This window comes from Typopeltis vanoorti, chromosome 5, assembly GCF_054136105.1.
Source record: "Typopeltis vanoorti isolate ZY-2024b chromosome 5, IOZ_Tvanoo_1.0, whole genome shotgun sequence".
Taxonomy (NCBI): domain Eukaryota; kingdom Metazoa; phylum Arthropoda; class Arachnida; order Uropygi; family Thelyphonidae; genus Typopeltis; species Typopeltis vanoorti.
Window position 1 is genome coordinate 134335114 of NC_143553.1, and position 27961 is coordinate 134363074.

The following is a 27961-nucleotide window of genomic DNA, read 5'->3' on the forward strand; positions in this document are numbered from 1 at the left end:
AATGTATTAACATTTGAAGAAGTTCTGTGTATCTCCACATTGTTGGGCATGCTCATGCATTCAAGATCTCATGAATGGCAAAGTTAGATAGCAGTTTAATGACAGTCTGAGAAATTATATCTGAGGTTAGTGGTTGAGATGCACTGGTATGAGGATAATTTCTTTATATTCTACAATTTTTCTCTCCAGTTCATCGTCGCATCAAAAGACGTTTGTCCCACCAATCATGTGGGACAAATTTTCCAATTTGTCCCACATGATTGGGTGAATGATAGAGTTTTGTCGTTAGCATCAGCAGAATTGAGGACGTGGTTTGACAGAATGCTTGCTCTAGTTCTGCCATATGTTCTTCTAGATGCAATTCAATGGATTTTTCAGTCTGGCCAAAATAAGGCATGTTTCAGTACCACCAAATACGATAGACACTGGGATATTTCAAATTGTTATGTTTTTGCTTGGACGTGCTGAGCAAGGAATGGAGCTTAAGTAGAGGAGTAAAAGAATTCCGGATGTTATATTTTTTGAGAAATTTAGGTGAAACGGAACTAATGTATTATTATTATTATTTGACACTTCCAGGGAGTCCAAGACTCATCGAGGGAGGGCACCTATTCTACATCTCTCCATCTTCACCACTCAGTCTCATCCACCAACCACATCATCTACACCAATGCCATCTACTGTCCACCACTAGTATTTTCACAGACAATCACAAACATCCATGCCTGCAGTCTTTTGACTGGAGAGCAGATATGTTAACCACTTGGCCAACCAGGCTGACAAATATATGGTAGGAATATGTAGCTTTTTCATTATTTCTATCTTCAATATGGTGTGCAGGTGGATTGAATAGTAGCTTATTAACTGTTTGTTTTGAATAACCATTTTGCTGAAAGGTTGTAAGAAGAAAGTGAAGTTCTTTGTTGATATTCTCTACTTTGCAGAGGCAGGAGTGAGCACGTTTGCCTAGTGTAGAGATGAAACAAACAGTTAATAAGCTAATATTCAATCCACCTCCTCACCATATTGAAGATAGAAATAATGAAAAAGGCTACATATTCCTACCATGTGTTAGTCCTTTTTTTTTTTTTTTTTTTTTTTTCACTGTATAAATTAAGGAAATTACAACGTACTAGGATATACATTAAAATAAATTTTAATATATTTCAATATTTCGGCAATGTCACGTTGCCATTTTCAAGAACTTAAGCAAGACACGTACGCGCAGGCACAACAAAACAGTAAGTGAGGAAGAAGTATGAAGTTATTATTTCTCCTAAAGTCCTGATGGTACCCTCTAGTGGGCAATGTTGGTATTCTTGGGCGATTGGGCTGGAGGTCTTCTGATGTAGGTTTCCCAAATTTGAGGAAGTCTCATGCAGTCAAATTTGTTGAGGTTTGGATCATTTCTTAGGGCTGAAGCTGATTCCATGAAAAGCCTTTCATATCTGTATTTGCTACGGTGTATTATTCTGGCTTTCTTCCACCGTATTCTATGGCAGGTATCCAGCGCATGGTCAGCAAGACCAGAGTGGCTGTATTGGTGAAAACGGATGTAGTCCTTGTGTTCTGATATTTGCTGTCCTGCCTGTTTGGCCAAAGTAGGACAGTTTACAGCTGCAAGGGACCTGGTAAACACCAGGTAGGTCTAGGAAGGGGGGGGGGGGGTTGGTCTTTGGTAGAGCGGATAAGGGATGCCAATTTTTTATATGGTTTGTAACAAGAAGTTAGGTTTTGTTTTTTTTAGGATTTTTGTGATTTTTTCCAAGGTGCCTCGGATATAGGGTATGGTGATGGATTTAGAGTAATCCTTGTTGTGAGGGGGGGGGGATTGTACACTGTATTTGCTGCAGTGTATTATTCTGGCTTTCTTCCACCGTATTCTATGGCAGGTATCCAGCGCATGGTCAGCAAGACCAGAGTGGCTGTATTGGTGAAAATGGATGTAGTCCTTGTGTTCTGAAATTCTGATATTTGCTGTCCTGCCTGTTTGGCCAAAGTAGGACAGCTGACCATGCACTGGATACCTGCCATAGAATACGGTGGAAGAAAGCCAGAATAATACACCGTAGCAAATACAGATATGAAAGGCTTTTCATGGAATCAGCTTCAGCCCTAAGAAACGATCCAAACCTCAACAAATTTGGCTACATGAGACTTCCTCAAATTTGGGAAACCTACATCAGAAGACCTCCAGCCCAATCGCCCAAGAATACCAACATTGCCCGCTAGAGGGCACCATGACTTTAGGAGAAATAATAACTTCATACTTCTTCCTCACTTACTGTTTTGTTGTGCCTGCGTGCACGTGTCTTGTACTTAAGTTCTTGAAAATGGCAACGTGACGTTGCCAATATATTGAAATATATTAAAATTTATTTTAATGTATATCCTAGTACGTTGTAATTTCCTTAAATTATATAGTGAAAATGCATAACCAACGTCTAAGCCTTTCCACTAGAACATGTTAGTCCCTTTTTTGTCTAAATTAGCTAAAGTTATCAAAAAATATAACATCCGGACTTCTTTTACTCCTCTACTTAAGCTCTGTTCCTTGCTCAGTATGCCCAAGCAAAAACACCACTTGAAATATCCCAGCGTTTACCGTATTTTGGCCAGACTGAAAAATTCATTGAATTACATCTAGAAGAACATAAAAAAGATGTCACATGTGGCACAACTAGAGTAAGCGCTCTGTCGAACCATGTCCTCATTTCTGCTGATGCTAACAACAAAAACTCAATCATTCACCCAGTTATGTGGGACAAATCAGAAAACATCTTTTGATGCTATGATGAACTGGAGATAAAAATTGTAGAATTTGAAGAAATCATCCTTAATCTAGCACATCTCAGCACTAACCTCAGATATAATCTCTCAGATCATCATTATGCTGCTATCCAGCTTTGTCATTCACGAGAACGCGTGCACACATCCAACAACAATGAGATACACAGAATGCCTTCAAATGTTAATACTACTTCAGCGTTTTAATGTATAAATTTTTTTCTCTTGTAATGTTTGTTGGTATTTCTCTCATGTTTATGCACCTCATGAAGTCTTCTAAGAAGAAGAAACTCATTTTGCAGATTATTTAAGATAAAATAGTGTTTCTATTTTAATCTCTTGGCTGTTTCAAAAAGTGGTGGTAGGCAGCAGATGGCATTGGTATAGATCAGGGGTCGGCAACCTGCGGCTCTTTGAATGAATAATTGTGGCTCTTTTCGTTGTTAAACAATCTATTTTTGAATAATGCAAAATGAATGTTATTTATTAAATTAGAAACTAAAAACCCTAAATTTAGCATTTGCAATAAATTAAGGACATTTTACATTAAGTCGACGTTTTTTTACAATTGAAAATAGTACATGCGATGCTGAAAAATTTAATACTTTCATGTTTGAACTCTTTGAAATCATACTCGATAATCCTTCTTTACATTCTATTTACATTTTACAAAAATTCTACTTTATGGTGGATATGACTTCCCATTTAAATGCACTAAATAAGAAACTACAGGGAAAGGGAAATACAGCAGTTTTGCTTTTAGAAGTGATTTCGTTTGAACAAAAATTATATTTGTTTGCGACAGACTTAGAGAAAGGCACGTTATTACATTTTCCTACGTTGAAGCAATATCAACAATAATAAGCTGATAATAATTCCATAAATTTAACCTTTTTCAAAGAAATTGTGGTAAATATGCAATTTGCATTTAATGGGAGATTTGAGGAATTTAGAAAGAACAAGGCAACTATGTCATTTTTATTGTGACCACTCGAAATTAATCCTACCGAATTGAATTTTTCACCTTTTGCTGGAATTGATAAAGTTGCATTTCAACTTTAGTTAGAGGACCTAAAAAACCCAGGATTTGTGGAATTAAAAATTTAGAAATCTTAAAGCTTACCTGGAGGAGTTGGAAAGACAAAAAATCTACCCATGCAATTCAAAAAAATGGTCTGAAATAGAAGATCTTAAAAAGCAAGATCAGATTGTATTTGACACGTGGAATTTTTGACCGGACACTTACATTCGGTGATTTCAAACATACGCATTTGGACTTCTATCGATTTTCGGATCGACATATTTCTGTGAGCAAATATTTTCTAATATGAATTTTATTAAAAGTAAGTTGAGAACCTACTAAACAACATGAGTCTTTCGTCATGTTTGAAAATGAAAATTATGCCGTATTCGCCGCATATTGAGAAACTATCCCAAGAAGTTCAACAGCAAAAGTCGCATTAAGAAAATATTTTAAATTTAAAAAAAAAAAAATTAAAGTAATAGGTATGGTATTGGATTTTATACATGTGTTTTTGTAAGGAGGAGCAAATCTTTGTTTTATTATTTAATATTTAAAAATATCATAATTTCGTCAGAGCCTGTGTAGCTCGGTGGATGTGGCGTTTGCACACCACAGCGCTTGGCCGCACGAAGGAAGACTTGGTTTCGAGTCTAGTCAGTGACTAGAGGAAATTTTTCTAAACCTTTTTTTGGCCGGTTCCCGAGTTAGTCGATCTCTAGCACGGGCCAGCTGGTTTTTCCTCCCAAAAAACTCAGGTTTTTTGTCCCGTAAACTCAAGAAAATCGACCGTAGAACCCACATTATTTCAGACATTAAATATATTGTGTTAGGGACCACGAGATGGCGGTACATTTGAGCCATCTCTCTTCACTGTGTACCGCTTAATTAGTGATAGCCTTGTGCCATCTATCTCTGATTGGTACCAGTGGAGATTGAACTGCCCACTCAGTCTCCAAAAGTTAGATAGGGCTAAATGGCCTCCCCTACTCCCATATACGGGAATAAAAAGGCGTTAGCTGATTTTTATAATTTTGTGTGACATGCCACCCCTGTGTTTTACAAGTATGATAACGTGTTACTTTAAAAAAAAACAAAAAAAAAAAACACCTGAATAAATAATTTAATTATAATATTTTTCATTGTAGTTTCTAAATTTAAAGCAGTGATGAGCAATTAAATAGTAAATCAAATACTCGGTTCGATCAGCATAAAGAATATTTTCTTTTTCTTGGATAAGAAAGTATTAATTTATTTTCCATTATTTAGCTATATTTTAATTTTTTGGCCTGCACAAATAAATCCACATGTAAAAATAAACATTCATAAAATAGATTTTTAATTAAAATATACTAATTCTGCCGTACAAAACGAACACCGTGGACCACACAAAAAACCTGAGAGGGCCGCGGATCATTGGTTGCTCATCACTGTGATGCGGCTCCCTAAATTTTTTTTTAACAGATATAATTTTAAAAATGGCTTTTCAATCCAAAAAGGTTGTCGACCCCTGGTATAGATGATGCAGTTCACTGTAGTTGGTGGATTTGAGTGGAGTAGACAGAGAGTTGTAGAGTAGATGCCTTCCCTCGATGAGTCTTTGGACTCCTTTGAGGTGTGGTAATAATAATATATATAAAGATATTATACATTAATTTCTAAATAAATTTTCTTGCAGATGAACTGTTCATGCAGATTTCTGAAGATTTTGTTACTGTAGAAGGTGGACCTGAAAGTGGTGAATATCATCCTTTAATTATTTTATAAAGTTTATTTTTACTTTTTTTTTTTTTTTTAAACACTCCTTTTTAAAAATGTGCGATTCTCTTGATTTTTGCTTCATTATTGCCAACAAAAATATTGCTTTCAGTTATAATTACTGATTTAGGGTGAGATAGCATCAGTGATTGAAAAGGTAATGTAATCAGCTTACTTATAACCATGTTCAAGTCAAATAAATACATAGGAAATATATACATTATTAAATAAATATGTCTTCTATCACTGAAATTTTTAAAAATGAAATGTCTTAGCCTAAACTTATGACTGCAGCTTATCAGAAGAATGTGAGAACATTTTTCTGCTAAGCTAGTAAAAAATACAAGCTTTGGATATTTGAAGTCCTGTTTACTTTTGTTCAAATAGTCTGTCTCCCCCCCCAGAAGTGCTAATTAGACATCACCTGATAACCATTGTATATCTCATTGTCCATAAATTGCTACGAAGAATGTTAAGTAACATGTTAATAACGTGAGTGCGTTTGCTGCACTATGGAAACTTTTTCTGCTCTAATACTAAATTTTCAGAATAAAAAAAAATGGTATAGATTCTATTCTAGTTTCTAGAATTTTTTCTAGACTTTTTCAGTTCCTGAGTTAGTTGATATTTTCTGGCTTAGGCATATTGGATTCCCTTCCTGAAAACTTGAGTTTTTAAATCTGCATCTCAGAAAAATCAGTCATAAAGCTTACATTATTTCAGACAATACAATAAGTGTTACAGTTTAGAATCTTGAGGCGTTATAGTTTTTTCTGTGTACCCTTTTTCCTAATGCCTTACAAGTCATCAAATAGGTGTGAGATTAGCTATTGATTATATCTAAAAGTGGCAATTGACTGTCTTGATTTCCAGAAGTTGGCTCTTTTTCTTCTCTTCCATCCTCAAGGTGAGTTGACTCACTTATGGAAAAGAGCCTTGTCCAAAGCAAGCTCTTTCATTTGCCAACAGCTTTGAATGTCCACTGCAGTTCTATGTTAATTTTGGAATTTCTCCTCTCCATAGCACCTTCAAATACCAGGTGAGAAGGTCTGTTCGGTTCCATTTGCACAGCGGGCCAAACCAACAGAGTTGGTGCTCTTTTTAAGTGGGTTTAAGAATTGTTGAATTAGAGATATTCAAATCTTGCAACACTTAGTCTTAGGTTCTGCCCCATGAGTCATGTTTATTTTCCTGAAGTATTTTATTTCAAAAGCCAACAGTTTCTCTGCTTCTATTTTTAAGGTTCCTTTCTTCCAAGTTTCTGTCAGTAGAGAGCTGTTGGTAGTATTATATTTTCATATAGTCATAATGCAGAAAGTCAGTGGAAACTGATGGGAGGATTGGTGAGATGTGTAAGAGCAACAATATTATGTAACTGTGAGAATGCACATAATCATGGAAATGATTGAGGAGAGAATGAATTAGATTTTCTGTTCATCCAGTTTGGACCCATCAAGCATGTGCAAAAGATGCTGCATAAATAAAATACTAAATAAGAACAGAGATCTGAAGTTGTCCATCTGTGTCAGATCTCTGTTCTTATTTAGTATTACAGACAAACATATCAGAAGACAAGAGAATATTAGAAGCAGGCATACTAACTCGTATCGAGTGTAAAGGGCACAGTATTTTTAGGAAGGACAAACAGAAATGGAGAGAAGAGGCATGCTACTAATGATATTGGATGGCTTGAATCCAATTTGTGTTGAGACCTATGACTAATACTAGTGACAGGTTTTCATTTGGCAGTGAGTTTGAAGCCATCTGGTGTGAGGTGAAGGTTAATAAGATCAAATACATAGTGGGGTGTTGTACCTAGTGGATTAGTTGATAGCGAAGAAGATATGCATTGCCAAATAAAGATGTTGGGTGCACAAAGAGTAATCAAAATGGGGAACTTTAATTATCTGAACAGTGATTGAGTAGCTATGAAATCGCATGAGTAGAATGAAGATGAATTTACTGAGCTGCTGTGAGACAATTTCCTCAATCAGCACATGATAGAAAGAACTCGAGGTGTTAGATTTTGTTATAGTGTCAGAGGGGATTTCAATTAAACATGTGACTATTCTGCCTATGGTTGGTGATAGTGACCATGTTACTAAATAGTGACTAAGTTTAACAGTATTCCATTCAGAAAAGGTTACATGCTGAACTACATAGCAGGAAATTATGACCAACTGAGAAGTATGCTGGATTCTGCACCATCGGCTGTTGAATGGGAAGGATATTGACATGCATGAGTAGTGTTTAAAAAATACTTAAATGATGCAATATCAGAACGTATCCCTAAAGTTTGAAGAATTAATAGAGTGATATGAATGTGTAATCTCATCAAGAAAGAGATTCATTAGAAAAGGATGATGTGACTGGATTGCTGTATGGAAAGCTAAGTCTGAGTATGAAAAGAAACTGGCTCTGCAAGCTAAAGAAACCGCCCAAAGAATTCTATTGTTATGCTGCAAGTAAAAGAAAGAATGAATGTCAAAGAATAACTCCACTGAATGCAGATGGTGAGAGGGTGACAGATGCAAAAGTTGTTCAACAAATGAGTGCCCATTTTGCTAAAAGCTATCAACTTGGTGTATGCGATATTGCTAACTGTTGCCTACCACTTCACTAATAAAGAAATTCAGATGTATGAGGAGGATGTATTAGAGCTGTTGCACAAACTGAATAAGAATTCAGCAATAGGGGCTGATGGGGATTTTCAGTACAGATACTAAAAGAGTGTTCAGCTGAACTAGCTATTTCTTTGACCAGGGTATATAATTTGAGTTCCAGAACTGGGAAGATTCCACAGGAGTAGAAAGAATACGAGGGAGTCTGGAAAGTTCTGATAAACACTTAGAACAAAAATTAATTGATTTTGTCTTCTTATATATCCTAAAAGAAAAAGAACAAATTCTTACAATTTGATGAAACATGGGGCTTTAACATATGTTTTCTTTCTTGTGGTTATATCGGTTGCTTTTTTGTCATTTGTGTTCTAGGCATTTATCAGAACTTTCCAGACCCTCCCTCCCCTTCCTCATATGGTAATCTCATTGCACAAGGGTGGTGCAAAGACTGATGTATCCAACTATCAACCTACTAGTATCTCTGGAGTGGTGGTGAAGGTTTGGAAAAGTTGGTTAGGATTTGCATTCAGAAATGGAATCTTTATTTTGCAATGAACAAAATGGATTAATAAGGGAAAGTTAACAACTTGCTCATATTCTATGATAATGTTACCATTAAATTAGACAAGGGGAATGAATACATCATGATACTTTTGGATTTTGCTAAGGCTTTGAGCATGGAAGACTGTTGCATAAATTGGACAATAGCGTTTGGATTGTAAAATATTAGTGTGATTGGGAAGGATTTGATAGGCAACATACAGCTGTTTGCTGATGATAGAAAATTAGGCAGGGTAATCAGGAATGCAGCTGATATGCAGCGCTCGCAGAATGATTTGAATAGACTGGGATTGTAGGCATTGGAAAATGGCTATCAGTTCAATGTTAGTAAATGTAAAATCATGCACTTCAGTCAGATTAGATATCCAATGTCATGTTATATTGGTGGGATTATGTTATAAGAAACTGATCAGGCTAGGGATCTTGGAGTTTTTAGTAGATAGGAAGTTGAAGTCCAAGGGCCATAAAGCAAAGACTGCAAATACTAGAGGATAATTGCTGTACTGAAATGAACTTGGACATGTAAAGATAAGGATGTCGTTTTGCCTCTATGTTGCAAGGCCTTGATAAGACGTCACTTGGACTATTGTGAGCAGGTCTAGTCTCCTTGTTCATGTGGTAATTCTGATACCGTGGAGAAGGTGCAAAGGACAATGTTAAAAAATTATATCAGGACTGTGGGATACTGATTGTGAAGACAGATTGAGAATTTGTGGACTGCAGTCATTAGCAAAAGAGAAAGTGGGATGATACAATTGAGACTTACAAACTTCTCATACAGGATTTCAGTTAATGGAATTTTTCGTTTAATGGAAGGCAGGGAAAGGACAAGAAGGCATCCTTGGAAGCTGAGCATTGAATGTGATCAATAAAGGGGCAGGAACTAGATTTTTCTCTTATAGAGTGGTGCATGATTGGAATGGATTACCATTGGATGTTGTGTGTGCAAGCAATGTGAATGAATTAAAGAATGAGTATGACAGCTAGTGTGTGCAGTATGTGGCCTCCCTTAATGAATCTCTCTTAATAATCTCTTTGGCATAAGATTCATCAGTTGATTTTCCTTTGTGCAGTAGCATTATCGACACTTCTTTTAGCAATTTTTTATCAATATGATATTCTTCTGGATGTGAAGGATCAAGATCATATATATCTCTATTATTTTAATAAAAGTTTTCTTTCTTTTGCTTGTAGTCGTCTAATGGCCATGATTCTGGATGAGATAGGTTTAATCTTCTTTCAGCATTTACTGGAAATTCTGCTTTCATAAAAGTATTCAATAGAATTTAAGAATAAAATTTCAGGATTATCCTTACAACCCACAGATCTTCTGGTAAGTTTTGATGTAGTCTCACTGTTTATAAATATTCCTCTGACAGATAAAATTGAATTACTTCATAATGACTTTCCTCCTGACGTAAAATTATTTGACTTTGTCGTTAATTCAGGATACTTTAGCTGCCAGAACAAACTGTACAAAAGAGATAGAGAGAACAGCTATGGAGTCTCCCTTTTCTCCAACTCTAGCTAATTACTTTATGGAACATTTCGAACAACATATTCTGGATGTTTTTTCACCTAAACCATTGATTTGGTACAGATTTGTTGATCATGTGTTTGCTATATGGAACTCCTCCTTGTCTAATCTTTATAAATTTCTTGAAAAAATTAATTCAATAAACCCAAGATACACTAACCATTTTGCTAACCAGGCCAGTTGGCCTCTTTGGCCAAGTGGTTAGCATATCTGCTCTCCAGCCAAGAGGCTGCGGGTTCGAATCCTGACGTGGATGTTTGTGATAGTCCTACTAAATCTGTGTGGAAAAGGCATCTGTGACCCTACCACTTTTAGCAGAAGGCTTCACTCCCAAAACTTGGGGATGTATGGGGATGACCATACAGTGTCTATGAACATGAAGTGTTTTTTTTTTTTTTTTTCCCACCCCAAGAATCAAATGTACTCTGGAAGTAGAAGATAACAATTGTCTTCCTTTTCTGAATGTTCTCGTTCTACGTCAACCAAAGGGTAGTCTTCGGTTCTCAGACTGGTAATACATTGATTCTAACTCTCATCATCATCCTTGTCAGAAATATGGTGTAATCAAATCTTTAGTCAACAGAGCTCATAAAATATGTTCTACAAATTCTCTTCTAAACAGGAACTGTTTATCAGAATTATTATAGATTATATATTATAATTATCAGATTATTATAACCATTAAAGATAGTTTGCATTAAAGTAGTAATGCAAAAACTATCAAAAAAATAATCAATCAATAATTATGGCTGGCTGTTGTCTTAACCTGCCTCAAGAAGAAATTACCAGAATTTGTATTCCATATGTTATAAAGAGCTTTCAGAAAAAATAGCAAGACTACTTCAACAGATTAACTTACTCTTTTCATCCAGTTTGCAAACTTAAGACCTTCCTTATTTCACCTAAAGACAAATATCCTCCTCTTTCTTATTCCTGGAGTTTACAGAAGTTTACAGAATTCCCTGCTCTTGCAGTGTATGTTATTATGGACAAACTGGTTGTTCTGCACAAATTTATCTTGAGGAACATCAGGAATACATTCCACTTAAAGAACCCAACAAATCCTGTTTAGCAAGACATGCATTATTTACAAAACACAGGATTCAGTGGAATAAAACCAAAGTGTTACATAAAAGTTGTTTTCTTCTGGTAAGACTGTACAAGGAAAGCTGTGAAGCACATATTCATAACCCAAACCAGAACAAAAATAACTTCCTATAATTTTCTCAATTTTGGAAAGTTGTACTGACTAATACTCACCATTCATGTGTTCCTTAATTTGTAATTAATTTTTTGTTTATATTTAAAAATAATTTATTAACTAAATTATTTTATTGTAATTCATTTTGGATATCTATAATTGCAGATGTATCTATTCTTGCAGCCGATAGTGCACATTAATATCACATGCTTTCAATTGAATTGTTGTTATCTTTTTTTTTTGCATTTTCCTATAATTGTATTTACAATTGCTATGAAACTTGCCTGAAAATTTAAAAAAATAAAGACATTTAAATTAAATGTGATTCTGGCAATAATATTTTATGATGAATTATTTTAGCAATTTAATCCATATTGATCTAAGGCATTTTAGTTTAATGTAGCCAACCTGTCATTCTTCTGCCACATTTGCCTATTTAAGTAAGGCCAAATACCTGGGAGAGAAGGCAGACTCCCACTGCAATGAAGAAGAAAGTTCAGTAAAACAGAAAAGATACACCCCTATCCCTCAAATACTCATTCCAAGGGGAGGAGGGGGGGGGTTAAGATAAAAAGAAAGGAGACAGTCTAAAGATAATATAATAACAGAAGTACATTATGTGAAGTAAGGCCTGGTCCAGCATCAGGTACCTCAAGTTCTCCACTCCCATACTCACTAGAAATGAGTTCCCTGAAGATACTTAAAGTTAGTTACTTAGGACTAAAAGAGCACGGCCACATACTCTCTTTTATACATTAATGACATTGGAAAGATTTGACATGCAACATACAACCTGTTGCAATGCTGAAACAAACCTTGACATATAAAGTTAAGGAAGTAATTTTGCCTCTTTACTAGGCCTTGACAAGACCTCACTTGGACTATTGTGTGCAGATCCAGTCTCTCTCCTGGTTTCCACTATGATTCTGAGTGGAGAGAGAGTGCAAAGGAGAATGTCAAAAATGATATCAGGATTGTGGAATATATTATTATCATATGGGCACCACCCTGGAGTCCGAAGACTTATCGCAGGAGACCCAATCTATCATACTAACATATTAACAGAAAAAACACTCACAATTAACTCTGGCAATCCATTCCACTCATTCACAACTCTCCAAGCAAAAATTTCTAGTCCTCACCCCTACTAACCACACCTTTATTCAACTTCCAGGAATGTTTCCTTGTTCTGGTCTCTCTAGCCAAGTGCTGAAACATTTCTCCTGCATCTGTCCTATAAAACCCTTTAAGCAACTTAAATGTTTCTATCATATCCCCCTTTTTCTCCTATCAATCAACTTCTGCATTCCACACACCTTCAATCTATCCACATGGAGAACATTCCACAGGCCACACCATCCTGGTCACTCGCCTCTGAATCCTCTCCACCACTTTTTCATCCCCAAGAAACCCTGGGGACCAGACTTGAGCACAGTAATCCAGATGTGGGTGTATCAAGGCCTTATAAAAAGGAACAACAACTTCCTTATCTCTACTTGTGAATGTGCTCTTCAACAGCCAAGTAATATAAGAAGCAATACCTTTCTCAATCTAAAGACTGATTGAGAATTTGTAGACTGCAGACACCTAGCAAACTGGAGAAAGAGGGGGTGATATGATTGAAAGTTACAAACTTCTGAAAGGGTTATTCAGAATTTCAGTAAATAGAATTTTTCATTGTATGGAAAGTATTTAAAGGATGCAAATGCATCCTTGGAAGTTTAGAATGAATGCTGTCAAGAAGGGGGGGGGGGGCTACATTTTTCTCTCATTGAGTGATGCATGATGAATGTTGTGTGTGCAAGTAGCATGAATGAATTCAAGAACAGGTATGACAGCTGGTGTGAATAGTATGACCTTCCTCAATGAGTTTCTGACTCCCTGGAATTCTCTCTTAATAATAATAATAATAATTATTGTTATTATTTATTTTACTGTATATTGTATCCAGAATGCACCTATTAATGTGAAATGAATACAATATTATGGCTTTTTTTACAGAGTAAGACAGGATATCACGTTGTTATTGTCGTGGGGTTTTTCCCCCCAATTTTCCTCATCCGTCCCTTAGGATTGGTTGCGATTGTACCCTCTAATGAGGGACTTCTAAGTATGTATTTTTGATTGTAGATCCATGTGTGTTCACGGGACCGGTTGACTGTTCTGAGAACCAAAAAACCCGAGTTTCCGGAAGTAAAAATCCTCTACCTCCGTATGAGACCGGCTAACTCGCCTTTAGTCAAAAGAGACCAGATAAAAGTTCCTCACATAGACAGGAATCAAACACAGATCTTTCCAACCAAAGAGCTTCGTCTATACCGACTGAGCTACGAAGGCTATGGATACTACATTAGTTCCAGTTATACAAGAATAGGCTGATTACTGGATGCTGTTTAATATTTTTTCGGTCATCACTCGTGCATGTACTAATTTTTATACAGTCATATCACTTTGTTATATGCTCATCCTTGCACTGTTAATAAACTTGTAAGTCTACTCTAATAATTCATTATAGCAAGCCAGAAGCAGCATAAAGAAGGCATGATGAGCAAAATAAAAGTATGGGAACAGTAAAGGCCTAATGAAATCTGCAACTGTGCTTTTGCTATGTAAAGAAATAAACCATGAAATTACATTAACATTTTATTACCTTTTATCCCTTTCATTTGGTTTCTCTTTAGTATTCAGAGAATAGTAAGATATACATTCTGGGCAGGCTCATATTGATTATTTATAACTCAGATATTTTTAGATATATCTGACACTTTTCATGGTAGAAAGTGTTAAATGTGATTTCATGGCTTATTCTTTCATAGTCATTAGAGGTGTTGAAAGCATTGCAGATATGGTGGAATTAAATAGGATACCCAAACAGATGCTAAAGAAATGGATAAGAGAATTAGCAATATCCTTAACCTTCAGACCTTGATATATGCAATTCTTGCATATTGGAGTCTTGAAGTGGTATAATCCTTTATCCTACTGGTGGCACTAATGTGTAACAGGTTCACTATCTTTTGTCATTGGGATTCACATTTAAAAAAAAAAAAATCTGGAGTAGTGTGGGCAGATGACACTTTAATACTCTGTGAATTTAATGTAGGTCTTGTTTTAGTATCACATTTAGCATCAGTTCATGTTTTACAATAGTGACAACTGGATTGGATTATGGGAATTGAATATACATTGGTGTCCAAAACCTAAGGACAAACACTATTTCTGAAGATTACAGCTGCAAATTCAGACGAATCAGCTTGTGGCAATTTATATAACTGATGATTTTGAGTAGAAAGCTAGTACACGTTCAAATTTTTGAAATGCATGCAAAGGGGATCACATGGTAGCACTGAACACGATAAATGGCAAAAGGCTACCCTAAGCGATTTATGTTTGAAGGAAGATCTTTTCATGAAGGAATAAAGTTGCAGTCTTGACTATCTTGTAATAGACATCATCTAGATGATTTCACATGGGGAAGAATTTTTGGAAAGCTTGAAGTCACCACAGAATTGCTGATATTGTCAGAGAGTTTGGAATCTCACATAGCATTGTATCCAAGCTCTGGGATCATTTCAAACGTCTGGAATGTGTTCCAGACGTTTGCTAAGATGTCATCCTTGCTCTACCACAGAGCATTAAGATAGATTTTTGGTTATAACAGCAGCAGGTCAGATCTATTCAAACAAGGGTATGCGGATATCTCAACAAACTATAGCAAGATGTCTGCGACAAGTAGGCCTATACGTCCAAAGTCCTGTAGTCTGTTTCCCTTTTAACCACAGGTCAGCTCAATACATAGAGCATGTTTTCAGTGATGTTGTATCCATAAAAATTTGACAAGACACCAGTGGGCTAATGTACTCTTAGCAGATGATAGTTTTAGTCTTTCTTCTGATTCTAGATGACACTTGATCTGGCATAAAAGTGGTACTGCTTACCGTTGTGAGAATGTTCTTGAAAGGGTTAGATACAGTGATGCTTCGGTCATGGTGTGGGGAATCATTATGCGTAATTAATGCACTGAGCTATAAGTACTGGGAAAGGGGACTATAACTGGTGAGCGATATTGCAATGAAGTTTTTGTTCAATTGTTCCATAGTGCTGTAGATGAAGAATTCATTTTTATGGATGACAATGTTACATCACATTGTAGACGAGCAGTGGAGGTACTTCTGAAGAGTGAGGATATTAATCGAATTCAGTGGCCAGCACACTCCCCAGATTTTAATCTCATAGAACATATTTGGGATGCAATAGGGAGATGCATTGCTGCTCAAAATTCCCTTCCAGAAAACAAAGTCCTTATTCTTGCTCTGAAGGAAGAGTAGGCCAGTTTGCCTCAAGAACTCCTGTATCATTTAGTGCTAAGCATTGTACGTGGTACTACATTGTGAGAGCTGCATTGCAGTTTGGGTTGGACATATTCCACATTGTGAATTGTCTCTTTGCATAGTTTTCTGTAAGCACTGTACATTAATTCCTTAACTATATCCTTAGGAAATTTGTAAGTTTTGCCAATAATGTATTGCAATTTAATTTGTACAAAATTTATAACACATTTTTTGTGTAATATAATTTGTTAGTTTGCTAGCAATAAATTTATGTTCACATTTGGCTGTAGGCATAAAAATTTTTTCATATACAGGTAAAAATGTAGTTCATCCTTAGCCAAGGTATATGACAATACTTTGCCAAGGTATATGGCAGGATTTCAAATGAGCAGTTGTTATATAAACTCAGAGGAATGGGTATGCAAAATAGGCTTCTGACTGATCTAAAAGTGATATATAGAGGTACTGAATCTTAGTGCATAAAGAGCAGTGATCATCATCCTCCTCCTCCTCAGATTGCAGAGTTTCATGCTTGGACCACTGCAATTTTCTTTGTGTGTTAGTGATATTGGGATGCTCTGGAGGCTAATATCCAATTATTAGTTCATGATGCAAAGTTGGAGAGGTTATAAAGGATGTATCCAATTCACAATTATGCAGGATTTGAACAAACTGATGCTGTGAGGCAAATGAAAATGAGCATAGTTCGAATGCATCAAGGTTATATATTTTATACTTGAAACCATTTGAGCATTCTATTAATGGAAATTTCTGCATGTGGTCAGTGAATCTAAACTAATGAAGGTAAATAGTAAACAAAGAATTAAAGGTTGTGGCCACATTGTTAAGATGATTAAGTTATTACATAAGATAACTGCAGTATTCAAGAGAATACTAGACCTATAGAAATAAGAAAAGTATTCTCCTTCTTTTCCAAGTCTTTGATAAGACTACATTTGGACTATTCTGTTTAGATTTCATGTATATATTGATTCCATTAATAGAAGAGATCATAAAACCTATAGCACATCATCAGCACTGTATGTGAGCAAATAATTAAAGTAAAAAAAAGGAACCCATTGATACATTTTTAATACTCTAGAGGAAACTGTACAGGGAAGGTTATTCTAAAAACGGAGACAAACAGAATGAAGGAGAATAATATTTGGTATGTTCAAAGCTGAACAGTGAATTTTGACCAACAGTCACTTGTGTATTTGCAAGCTTAAGGGAAGGGGGGGGGTGACAGTTAGTTCAGTGGAACAGCACCCATGAAAATACCTATTGAAGATGCATATAGCAGAAATAGATAAATGAGAAAGTCTCTGAGAAAGGGATCATCAGTAAACTGGATTGCACTCTTCTGGATAGCAACAGAACAAAACTAATCTATTCATATAAATCAAACCACAATATTCCAAACTTACCAGAATCCCTAAAAATAAATAAATAAATAAATCTCTTTCACATCCACTTTACAAGCATCTGTGGCATAAATTCCATCATAAATGGCATTCATCACTACTTAGACATCCAGACCAGACCTCTTGCTCTTTAACAGAAACCCGTGGAGCTACATTGACTGCAGTCTACTTCAATTCCCAGTATACACTCTTCATGATTCATTTCATTACAAGGGTGTCCTGTCACCTTTGCCATTGTGCAATCTGACATTACTGCCATATTTAGAATCTCCTGCTTTTGACCTCCTCTGACTCAAGGTTTCTTTGCTCCCACTTAGTAATATTCATCTTCTCCATTTGCCAGTCTTTAAACAAAAACCACTCTGATCTCTTTTACCTTTTCTCTCCACAAAGCTTGATTATCTGTGATCCAGCTCTTTAGTGAAGGTATCTACCTGTTCCTCTTTTCCACCCATACCAGTCAAGTTTTTTATGTGGTTACCACCCACAAAAGGTTATTACTAAACCTATAGTACATTTGTACCATGGGTGGGCTGAGGATTTTTTTCTTTCCATTATTATCAATTTTATATATTTTTTTTGTAATTTTTTAAAAAATTTATTTTTACATAGTCGGAAACTCTGCTCTAGAGAACTTTTCATGGAACTTTTTCAGCCAAATTTTGCCTCCTTCCATGCCTTTAACTGAACACCATATAGTTCTTGTGGTTTTTTTTTTTTTAGCAAAAAAGGTATAAAAAGAATACTAAATAACCAGGACACTAAAAAGTCTTCTGATTTGACATCTCTCCAATTTTATTCAAATGGTATCCAGAGTTGGAACCTGTCTTCTCCTCTATCATCTCTTCAAGCTTCTGTACTCAGCTGGCAGTTATCCCAACACATGGAATTAAGCACATATTCAACCCATTCCAAAAAAGGCAGATAAAAGCATACAACCATTCAACCATCACCTCAGTTCTTTCCAAAATAATGGAGAACGTTATCAACAGTTAATCAACTTTTCCACTACCATTTGATGCTCACCATTTAATCAGCGACTATCAGTATGGATTCGGATTCAAACAATCCAGAGCCATGGGTGATCTTAGCCTATATCACCTACCACTGAACACATGCCATGAAAAGGTTCAGAGATATGTGCACTATCACACTTCACATTTCCAGGACCTTTTGATTTGTGTTTGGCATCAAGACCAGCTCAGCAAAAACTGCCTTTCTTCAGTCTTCCTTCCTTCCTTTTACCCTCTGTGAATAGCCAGCTTTCTCCTTGGTTGTTCACTGCATGTCATGTGGATGTCACCATCTCTTCAATCTTTGCCACCAATACAAGGTGCCTCAGGATTTCCTTCTATCATGTACCCTCTTTCTCCTATACATAAATGGCCTACTCTCAGTCACCACTAATCCTATCCACAGCTTTACTGATGATAGTACACTGTCAAGCGGTCTATTCATCCTATTCTTTTGACAAACCATATGAAAACTTGGGATGTCTGAGATGTAGTTCTCAGACATCCCAAGCTTCAAGATCATCTACAATGTATTCCTTATCACTGATCTCTATACCATCCTTCATTGGCATAAAGACAACCTGGTCACCTTCACTGCTACCAAAATGCAGTCCTGCCTTTTCTCTCACAAAAGAGATCTCAGCTCAGCTTCCCTTGCCCTCAGTAATACACAAATCACCAGACAGAATCAAACATCTCTTCTTGGACTGATATTTATCTTCAGCCTCTCCTGACATAAATGTATCCCATCAATATCTTCCTTGGCCTATAAAATTCTAGGCATTCTTTTCTGCTCAAGAAGCTATTTTACACCCACCCAACTACTAACCTTATTAATGGCATGCCACTCCTCTGCTGCATCCTGTTTTAAGGAATGAAAACCAAATTTCTGGGAGGAAAAAAAATTCTCCACCTCTGTATGAAACTGGCTAACCCACCATTTGATTAATAAGACTTGATAAAGATTTCCCCACATCATACCAGGGATTTAAACATGGGTCTTTTCAAAGGACTTGCTTATACCAACTGAGATATGGAGACTCCACTAACCCTATATAAATCCAAAATCCACTCATCCTTAGAATACTGTTCAAACATCTGGGGTTGTGTACTTAAAACCTTCCTAAAAATTGTTGATACTGTCTAGAGAAGAGCAATTCAGCTCATAGATGACCTTTCCCTCAGAGACTTACTTAAACCCCCTCTTCCTCACTATTGCTATGTTTCAAGTCTGTGTATTTCTCCACTGAACTTGGCAAACAATTTTTTTGCTTACTGTTGGGCCTGTTAAAATAGCAGCAATGCCCAGCATCTCTTTTCAGTACAATTGCAAATGTATCGAACCTGCTTCTCCTCTTCCTCATTTATTCTATCTACTTCTGTCTCCTTTCTTATAATGTGTCTCCCAACAGCTTCAATCTTCAGCACTTTAAGAAATTTTTCAATTATTTCTCATTTCTCAATCCTTACCTGTAACTAACATATGTTGGATTTAAATATTTTTATTGAGATTTTTGGTTCATCACCTCAAATGTGAAAACAGTACCCTAATGAGGAAGGGTAGAGAAGATTTGAGATTTACAAAATACTAGAAGTGTAAGACAGCCTAAGAAGAGAGAGATCTGATTTTTCATGGTGATCTTCATATTATTTCTTTCATGAAATAAGATGGGACTATGTTTTTATACTTGATAGGGTTGTCCTCATCTCCTTGAAATATGTATGGGTGATCAGTGTTTAAGGCATTGAGTATGGAAAATCTTGTAGTTTGGGATATTTAAGTGCTGAAATCTGAGAAAGTTTTTGTGAAACAAAGAAGAGGAATGGAGTGCACTATTGTCAGAGAATTAGGAGTTGAATTTGAGGTTAGTGAGAAAAGATCATTTATGAGGAGAAAGTATTTGTATAGAAATCTGAAGAAAGGATGTCATCCAATACATATATTGAATGACCACAGAAGAAATTAGTAATTCAGTGGCAAAGGAGAGGCAATAGATGGTAATTTGGTAAACAGGCCTTTATGCCAGACCCAATCAAATGCCCTGGAAATGCCTAGAGCAATTATGAGTTTCACCAAACCTTTTCATAACTTAAGTCCATAAATGGATGATATATATCAAAAGTTATAGAATGCATATTAGTGGTCATTAATCTATTCATCCCATATGATTGTACTATAGTATTTTAATTGTATAACTCTTTCTAATTTATTTTGAATATCTGATATTATCATCTGTGAAAAGTTTTTGTTTTCTTATTCCATGAGATTTCTGTGCCTTTATTATTTAGATTATCCCACTGTATTAACAAATCTTGGTAACAAGGAACAACCTCATATTAGTATTATTATTATGCACATATCTCCATGGAGTCAGAAGACTCATCGCAGGAGATCCATTATTCATTCAGTACCTATCATATCTCTTCTTCATTCACTGCCAAAGCACTAGCATCCATCTCTGGCAACCTATTCACTATCTTCCAAGCAAAAAATGTAGTCTTAACACCTTTGCTTAACCACATTCTTACATAATTTCCTTGGGTGACCCTTCATTCAGTCCCTTCCTGCCATGTACTGAAAAAAAAAAAAGTCTTCAGAGTCAAACATATTAAAACCCCTTTAATGACTTATATGCTTCTATCACATCTCTTTTTCACCTATCAACTAGTGTTTAAAACCAACAGACCTTCAATTTATTTTCATAGGGTGCATTCCATAGACCTGAAACAATCTTTGTCACTTGCCTCTATATTTTCTTCACCACTTCTTCATCCCCATGGAATCTGAGTGACCAGATCTGCACTAAGTAATCCAGATGTAGCCTTATAAAGGGGAAACAATAATTTCTCTGTTCCTTCTTGTTAGTATAGCAACAACTGTATAATCTGATATGCTGTTTTGGCTACGTTTGCAATATATCCTCTAAACTTCAACTTCCTATCCATAGTAGCCCCCTCCCAAATCCTTGGCCTCATCAGTTGCCTACAGTACTGCTCGTCTATTTAAATCACACTGCTTCATCTCTACATTACCTTCATTTACCATTGTTCTTAACAATTTAGTCATCAGCATACAACCAAATATTTCCTTCCCATCAGATCATTTTTTATATCATGAATGTACTAATTAAACAACACAGGACCAAGTACTGAATCCTGTGGTCCACCACTAGTTACTTGCTTTCTCCTGGACTTAACTCCTCCATAAACCACTCTTTATATCCATCCATCAGCTACTCTCTAATCCAAATCACCAGGTTCACCAGTTCTACACTTCTTGACTTCAGTTCTTTTGCTATCATTAGCAAAACTCCTTTCCATCTTCCTGTTCCTTCTGTCCTCTCTGAAGATATTATATCTTTTGCATTCTATTCCTGTATCATCCTCGGTCAATCAAGTCTCACTAATACTTATAACTTTTGCCCAACTTTAGCTAACCAATGCCAAAAACTCCCCTCTCTTATTCTGAATATTTCTGGTATTGGTATACATAAACTGCAATATCTCCTTCATCCCACAACCTCTGACTCATTCACAGTCATATCTCTTATCTCATCTTGCTTCTGATACTGTGGCAACAGACCACAACTTTTACTTTGTCACTCTTCTTTTTTGCATGCAACTCTTTCATATTTTCTTGTACATCACACTTGTAATGTGCTATCATTTGCACCAGCCAAAACTCTTTCACCTTCACTCTTTGCATTCTTACAGCATCATAAAAAAAAAAAAAAAATCAACTAATGCCTTTTTATTCCCGTATACGAGGAGTAGGCGAGGCCATTTTAGCCCTATCTAACTTTCGAAGATTGAGTGGGCAGTTCAATCTCCACTAGTACCAATCAGAGATAGATGGCCCAAGGCTATCACTAATTAAATGGTACACAGTGAAGAGAGATGGCTCAAATGTGCCGCCATCTCGTGGTCCATAACCCTAACACAATATATTTAATGTCTGAAATAATGTGGGTTCTACGGTCGATTTTCTTGAGTTTACAGGACAAAAAACCTGAGTTTCCGTGAGGAAAAACCCGCTTGACCGTGCCAGAGATCGACTAACTCGGGAACCGGTCGAAAAAAGGCTTAGAAAAATTTCCCCTAGTCGCCGACTAGACTCGAAACCAAGTCTTCCTTCGTGCGGCCAAGCGCCGTGGTGTGCAAACGGCACATCCACTGAGCTACACAGGCTCTAAGCATCATTAATACTTACAGCATCATTAATAATCCTTAATCTTCCCACCAGGAAAACATGATTTCATCACACTCTCCACAAGCATTCCTCGTCAATGAATCACCATACAAAATTCGATCCTTATTCTCATGCTTTCACTCTTTCATACACTGCTTTCCTCCTTCTTGCATCTCTTCCTTCATTTGCTTCTGTCATACCATCCTCCAGGTCTCTAACTACTCAACCTTACTTTTGTTTTGTGGAGACTTCCACATACTTTTGCTATATTTTCCATTACAATCTGGTCATTCTCTTCATTTGCCACCATTTCATTCTTGTAGTCACTCTACCGCTTGCAACATCAACTTTGTCAATTGCATTTTCATGCATTTCATCTTTTAGCTCTTTGCTATAAATTCATCTTACTCTTTTATCACTTTTGGCATTCACACTTGAAACACTTAAGACACACTGTCCAATTTCGTTACCCTTCCATAAATCTTTTGTTCTGAAAAGAGCATACATTTTACAGAACAAAATCATGCACATTGAAATAGCCTGCAATTGAATATTACACCTTATTTTGTATATTGTTTTCCATATATATACCTTATGTTGATTGGAGTAAAATATTATATGTATATTTCTTTTTTGTAACATATTATAACAATGTTGTTGAACAAATTACTTCAAATGTTCTAAGCATTTCTTGGATATATAAAAGGAAGTCCTGTTGTGTGGAAAAACAGCCACTAAAAATTACTAGATGTTTATTTCATAAATGGGGACTAATGCGTTTTGAAGAATTATACATAATAATCAGGTGGGGAGGAAAATACCACTTCTCTCTCTCTCTCTTGTGTGTGTGTGTGTGTGTGTGTGTGTGTGTGTGTGTGTGTGTGTGTGTGTGTGTGTGTGTGTGTGTGTGTGAGAGAGAGAGAGAGAGAGAGCTATCATATGCAAGGACATGACAATCAAATGATATGCATAGTGAATATTAGACTTATTTGTAAACAGTACATTGGAATAGCAGAATTAAAACAAAGCAAATAGTAACAGTGTGTTAATTGTAAGCTTTTTTTGTGATGGGGAGGAAGTGGAACAGAACATATTTGTGTGTTCTGTTCTCCTGAATCCAATGGATTTGACACCTATGATGTGGGTATATTAGTTAGTGAACTAGCAAGTATAGTAGAAGAAAAGTGTTCCTAAAATGAAGGAGGCCTTTTATTCTTAGGTGTTCGCTAAAATTTGGATAACAGTAGCTAATGTTTGGTGGGTAAATCAGTTCAAGAGGAGCATTCCAATCAAATTCCATGCTAGATTGTATGTAGAGATTCTAAACCATAGTTTAAATAGACTGGCAAAGGTGCCAGTTACATTTGGCAGTCTATTTAACAGTTACTAATTTGTTATGACAGAGTCTAAAGTAATGCACTTTGGATGAAAGTTTCATCCATTCTTGTAGATGGAATTTTAGTCATTTTTAGCTAGGTATTATGGCAGAAGAAAGTTGAAGTTCAGAGGAATTGTAAAAGTGGACAGAATAACTCAAAAGATCACTTTAATAAGTAGAAATATGGGATCTTATTATCCCTCTTTATAACATCTGGATTACTTGCACAGATTTCATCACTAAGTTTCTTGGAAATATGGAAATGGTTGAGAGGATGTAGAAATGACTGGTCTGTAGAGGTCTCCCTATGAAAATAAATTGAAGATTTGTGAGGTACAAATCTTGGTTTAAGTGGAAAAGAGGATATATCACAGAAACATAAGTTACTAAAGGGATTATAGAATCAACACAAGAATCTGACACAAGAGATCACCCTGAAAGTTATATAAGAGTGTTGTTAGCAATATACACAAGGCAATATGAGGGACTACTGTCATACCTATTGGTCTAATCACAACTTCCCCCATCTGCTGATGGGTTTTTCAGAGCCAAGTTAGTTTCTTACTGATTGAGGGGTTGAATTTTCTCCTCACAAACATAAAGTCAGTATCGAGTAGTGCTGTTGCAAATAAGTTAAATGGATAGATAGGAATTTGATAATTTTTGGGAGTTCATGTTATTGATACTCTACATGGATTCTCTCTCTTGGGGAAGTTGATAATTAATAATTATTATTATTATTCATTTGGAAAGTCATTTTTTAAAAATGTTATATACTTAGCTTACATAGCAAATATATACCTTATTCTCTAGACTATATGATAGTCTCAAGATGATGGTTGTATTATTAACCAGATATATTTTCTCTCTTTCTATGTTTTTATTTATGTGGTTAGGTGTCGACTGCCTTTATGTAGAGGAAAGTACACAGAAGCAACGCAGCTCATGTTGTGTAGGTAATATAATACGTAATTGAAATAGTCACTTTCTGATGCTGCAAAGTTTTGAGTGAGAGTTTTGTGGACCAACTATCATTTTCACTTACTGCAAACCACAAGTGACCTGATATAATATTTGATCTAGTCTTTGTTATGACAAGAAGAAGATAAATGCCAAAATGAAAGAACTACTTTTAAGTAGCTTGTTTCCCTAAAAGAAATAAAACAAACAAAGTTTGTTTTAGCAGTGTTGGAGGAAATAGAGAAAAAGGGACATACTTTTCATTTGAGAGTGACCATTTAAATTGTGCATAATTTTTTTAAAGTATGTAATTATGTTAGATTAGATTATAACAAAATTGCTTTAAAATATAATTGAAATGAATTTTTGTTACAAAAATTAATGTCACTTTTAGATTTATTTTATCTATTAATGTAAATAATAAATAATGGAATTATTTGAGATTCTTGTAATTAAAGAACACGAGCTTTTAAATACCAAATATTTTATACCAATGGCTGCATTTGTGATAAATAGTTAGCAGGTTGTTTGTGGAAATGGAGTATATGTTTATATTATTTTTCTACAATAGATAGTTTAAAATTTTTTCAAATATTTATAAACAACTAACTCACACTTTGATGGAAATGTTTAGACATATAATGATTTTGTTGAACGCAGTAAAAAAATAATAATAATAAATAGAAACTATATTTCTGTAAACTCTATCAATCATGAAGCCTTAAATTTGTGCCTTCATAACAGATATCAGTTTGGTTTACTTGTGCTCACGGTATGTTTGCCCAAACTGTTTATTTTTAAAATAAATGAGCAGTCTTTTAAGTGTTGACTTTGTGTGATCTCCATTACTGTTTGTAGTAAGTAGTAAACCAAAATAATATATAGATTTATTTCATTAGTTGAATATTTCATGTTGAAACTTTTAAAGGCTATATATTTTTTCATCCCCTTTATTTGTAACAAATGAACAGTATTAGAAGGGCTACTTCTAATACAGAAATTACCAAACAGTGTTTCTCATTGAAATCTATGTAGTACTAAAAGATATGTTCCCAACTTGACTAAAATATGCATATACATTAAAAACATAAACTTTTAATTCAGGTAATGAAAAATTCATGCACACACAATTTATTTAGAACTTAAACTTGGAACAGTTTAAACTATTATAAACTAATTTAATTATTTATATAATATAATATATAACATCTAAGGCATGGTAAAGAAGCTATTAATTATGAGGCAATCAGAAGGGCAGAGAAAGTAGTTTCCACAGGCAAAAGATCAGACATTTCATTTACTTCTTTCGTGCATGGTATTTTGCAATAAATGTAGGTAATGTTTTTGTCAAGATATAATTCTTGGCAGATAGTTTAGACTAATAGCATTAGCATGCTTAAATAATTAAAAAAAAAACAGTTAATAATAATGCAGGAAATTGCTACTGACTTTCAGCTTGAAAAACTAATGTTAAGTGATTGTGCATTTGCACAAGCATGCTTCCATACTGTGTTATTATAGGATGACTTACTAAAATCATCATAATTGGTTAAACTACATAAAAAATTTGTGCTAATTGAGACTATAATTAAGTAAGGCATAGTTGTAAATCAAAATTTATATTGTGAAGATTTGAAATATAATTATTCTTTAAAAAAAGTGCTAAAATTTAGAGAGAATCATAATTAATTTAAAAGAGCATCATAATTGCAAACTATATATGTATGCTACAATTTTATATAGCTATTAAAGGATTTTGATTGGTTATCTCAAGAGACTTCACTCTCTTCAGTACTTTGAAGTACATTATAGGAAAATGCCACATGTTTTTTCTAAAGAAATAGTCATTGTGATTTAGGTCTATTTATGCTCTTATTATATACAGTATATTTGAGAATAGTTGCTGAGAGTATACAGTTTTATATTTACTGAGTAAATTAAGGTACAATAAAATTTTTGTACTGCAAATTAAAAAAATCAACTTGTACATTGCACAAGTTCTGTGTGTATATATAAAAGCATTCCTTTTTAGCTCTGCACATGTTCAATCTGTGTTACATGTCAGAAAATTTCTCTTTCTTTATTAAAATATTACTTTAAAATGTAATTAACTCTGGTTAAAGTGTTATTTTAATGATGTCTGAACTTTATATCATGCTTCGCTTTATAAAAGAAGTTCACGTTGCGGTATAGTCATTCCTGTCCTGCAACCCAACACACACGCACACACATGCATTCTACATCGGAGAAAATATCTGCTTATCAGAATTTATGGAGCAGTTTATTTAATTGTTAAACCTCCTTCCTCTCAGTAAATATAAACATTAAAATCTAGTTATGTTATTCTCATATTTTGTATGAAACTTATGTTTGGCATGTTCTATTCATGTGAATATACAGTATGTAAAAGCTGTAAATATTAAAGTATGTAAAGGCTGTTCTTTTTATATGAGACTTTTATTTTTATTGCATGTTGTGATTTATGATTACTGTTAAAGTATTTGGATTAATGCAGATTGCAGAAAAAATGAGAGATTTACAGGACTTCTACAGATCTATAGCAACATAACTTTGTCCATCATTATATCACTGTTGGATCAAAATCAATTTTTGAGATGTCTACATCTTTTTGCCTTAACATTAAATTACCTTGCAGAATTTTTCAAAAGTGAATATAGAAAATATGCAACAGCTGTGTCCATTTTACTCCAAAAATTGCTGGACATGTTGAGAATTTTGTGTATCAACTCATTTTACATTCAGATTTGGGAAAATTTGGAGAAAAGAGCAAAGCTAATAATAATGGCAAATATCTGTTGGATTTCTGCTCAGGACATGGACTGGTTATTACTAACACCATGTTCCAACATAAAAATGTGCACAAATTCACATGGAGAGAAGAGGCTAGGAATAAGAAAAGTCTCATTGACTATGTTATTGTTGATAGTGATGTTTTCTCCTTGGTGCAAGACACCAGAGTGTACAGAGGATTTGAAATTGGAAGTGATCACTATTTAGTCTTGAGCAGGATTAAATTGAATTTCATATTGAAAAGAATAACATGCAAGAAAGTTTTAAAGTGAATAAAAGTTGAGCAGCTCTCAGATGTGAACTGTAGACTAAAATACAGAAAGATTATTGAAAAGAAAATGAAAGAGTTTGAGAACAGGAATCAAACCT

The 27961-nt window shown here is 35.1% G+C and overlaps 1 protein-coding gene across 4 annotated transcripts in view; it reads left to right on the forward strand.

Annotated features, from left to right (window-relative positions):
- Positions 1 to 27228, forward strand: part of LOC150106833 (ras-related protein Rab-24-like) — an 86446-nt gene extending 59218 nt beyond the window's left edge. For all 4 annotated transcript variants that reach the window (XM_090392741.1, XM_090392744.1, XM_090392743.1 and 1 more), the window contains exons 6-7: positions 5487 to 5546; positions 24718 to 27228. In XM_090392741.1, the coding sequence (XP_090248867.1) occupies positions 5487 to 5546; positions 24718 to 24797 (140 nt within the window). In that variant the 3' untranslated portion in view covers positions 24798 to 27228. The remainder of the gene's footprint in view (positions 1 to 5486; positions 5547 to 24717) is intronic.
- Positions 27229 to 27961: the final 733 nt, after the last annotated feature.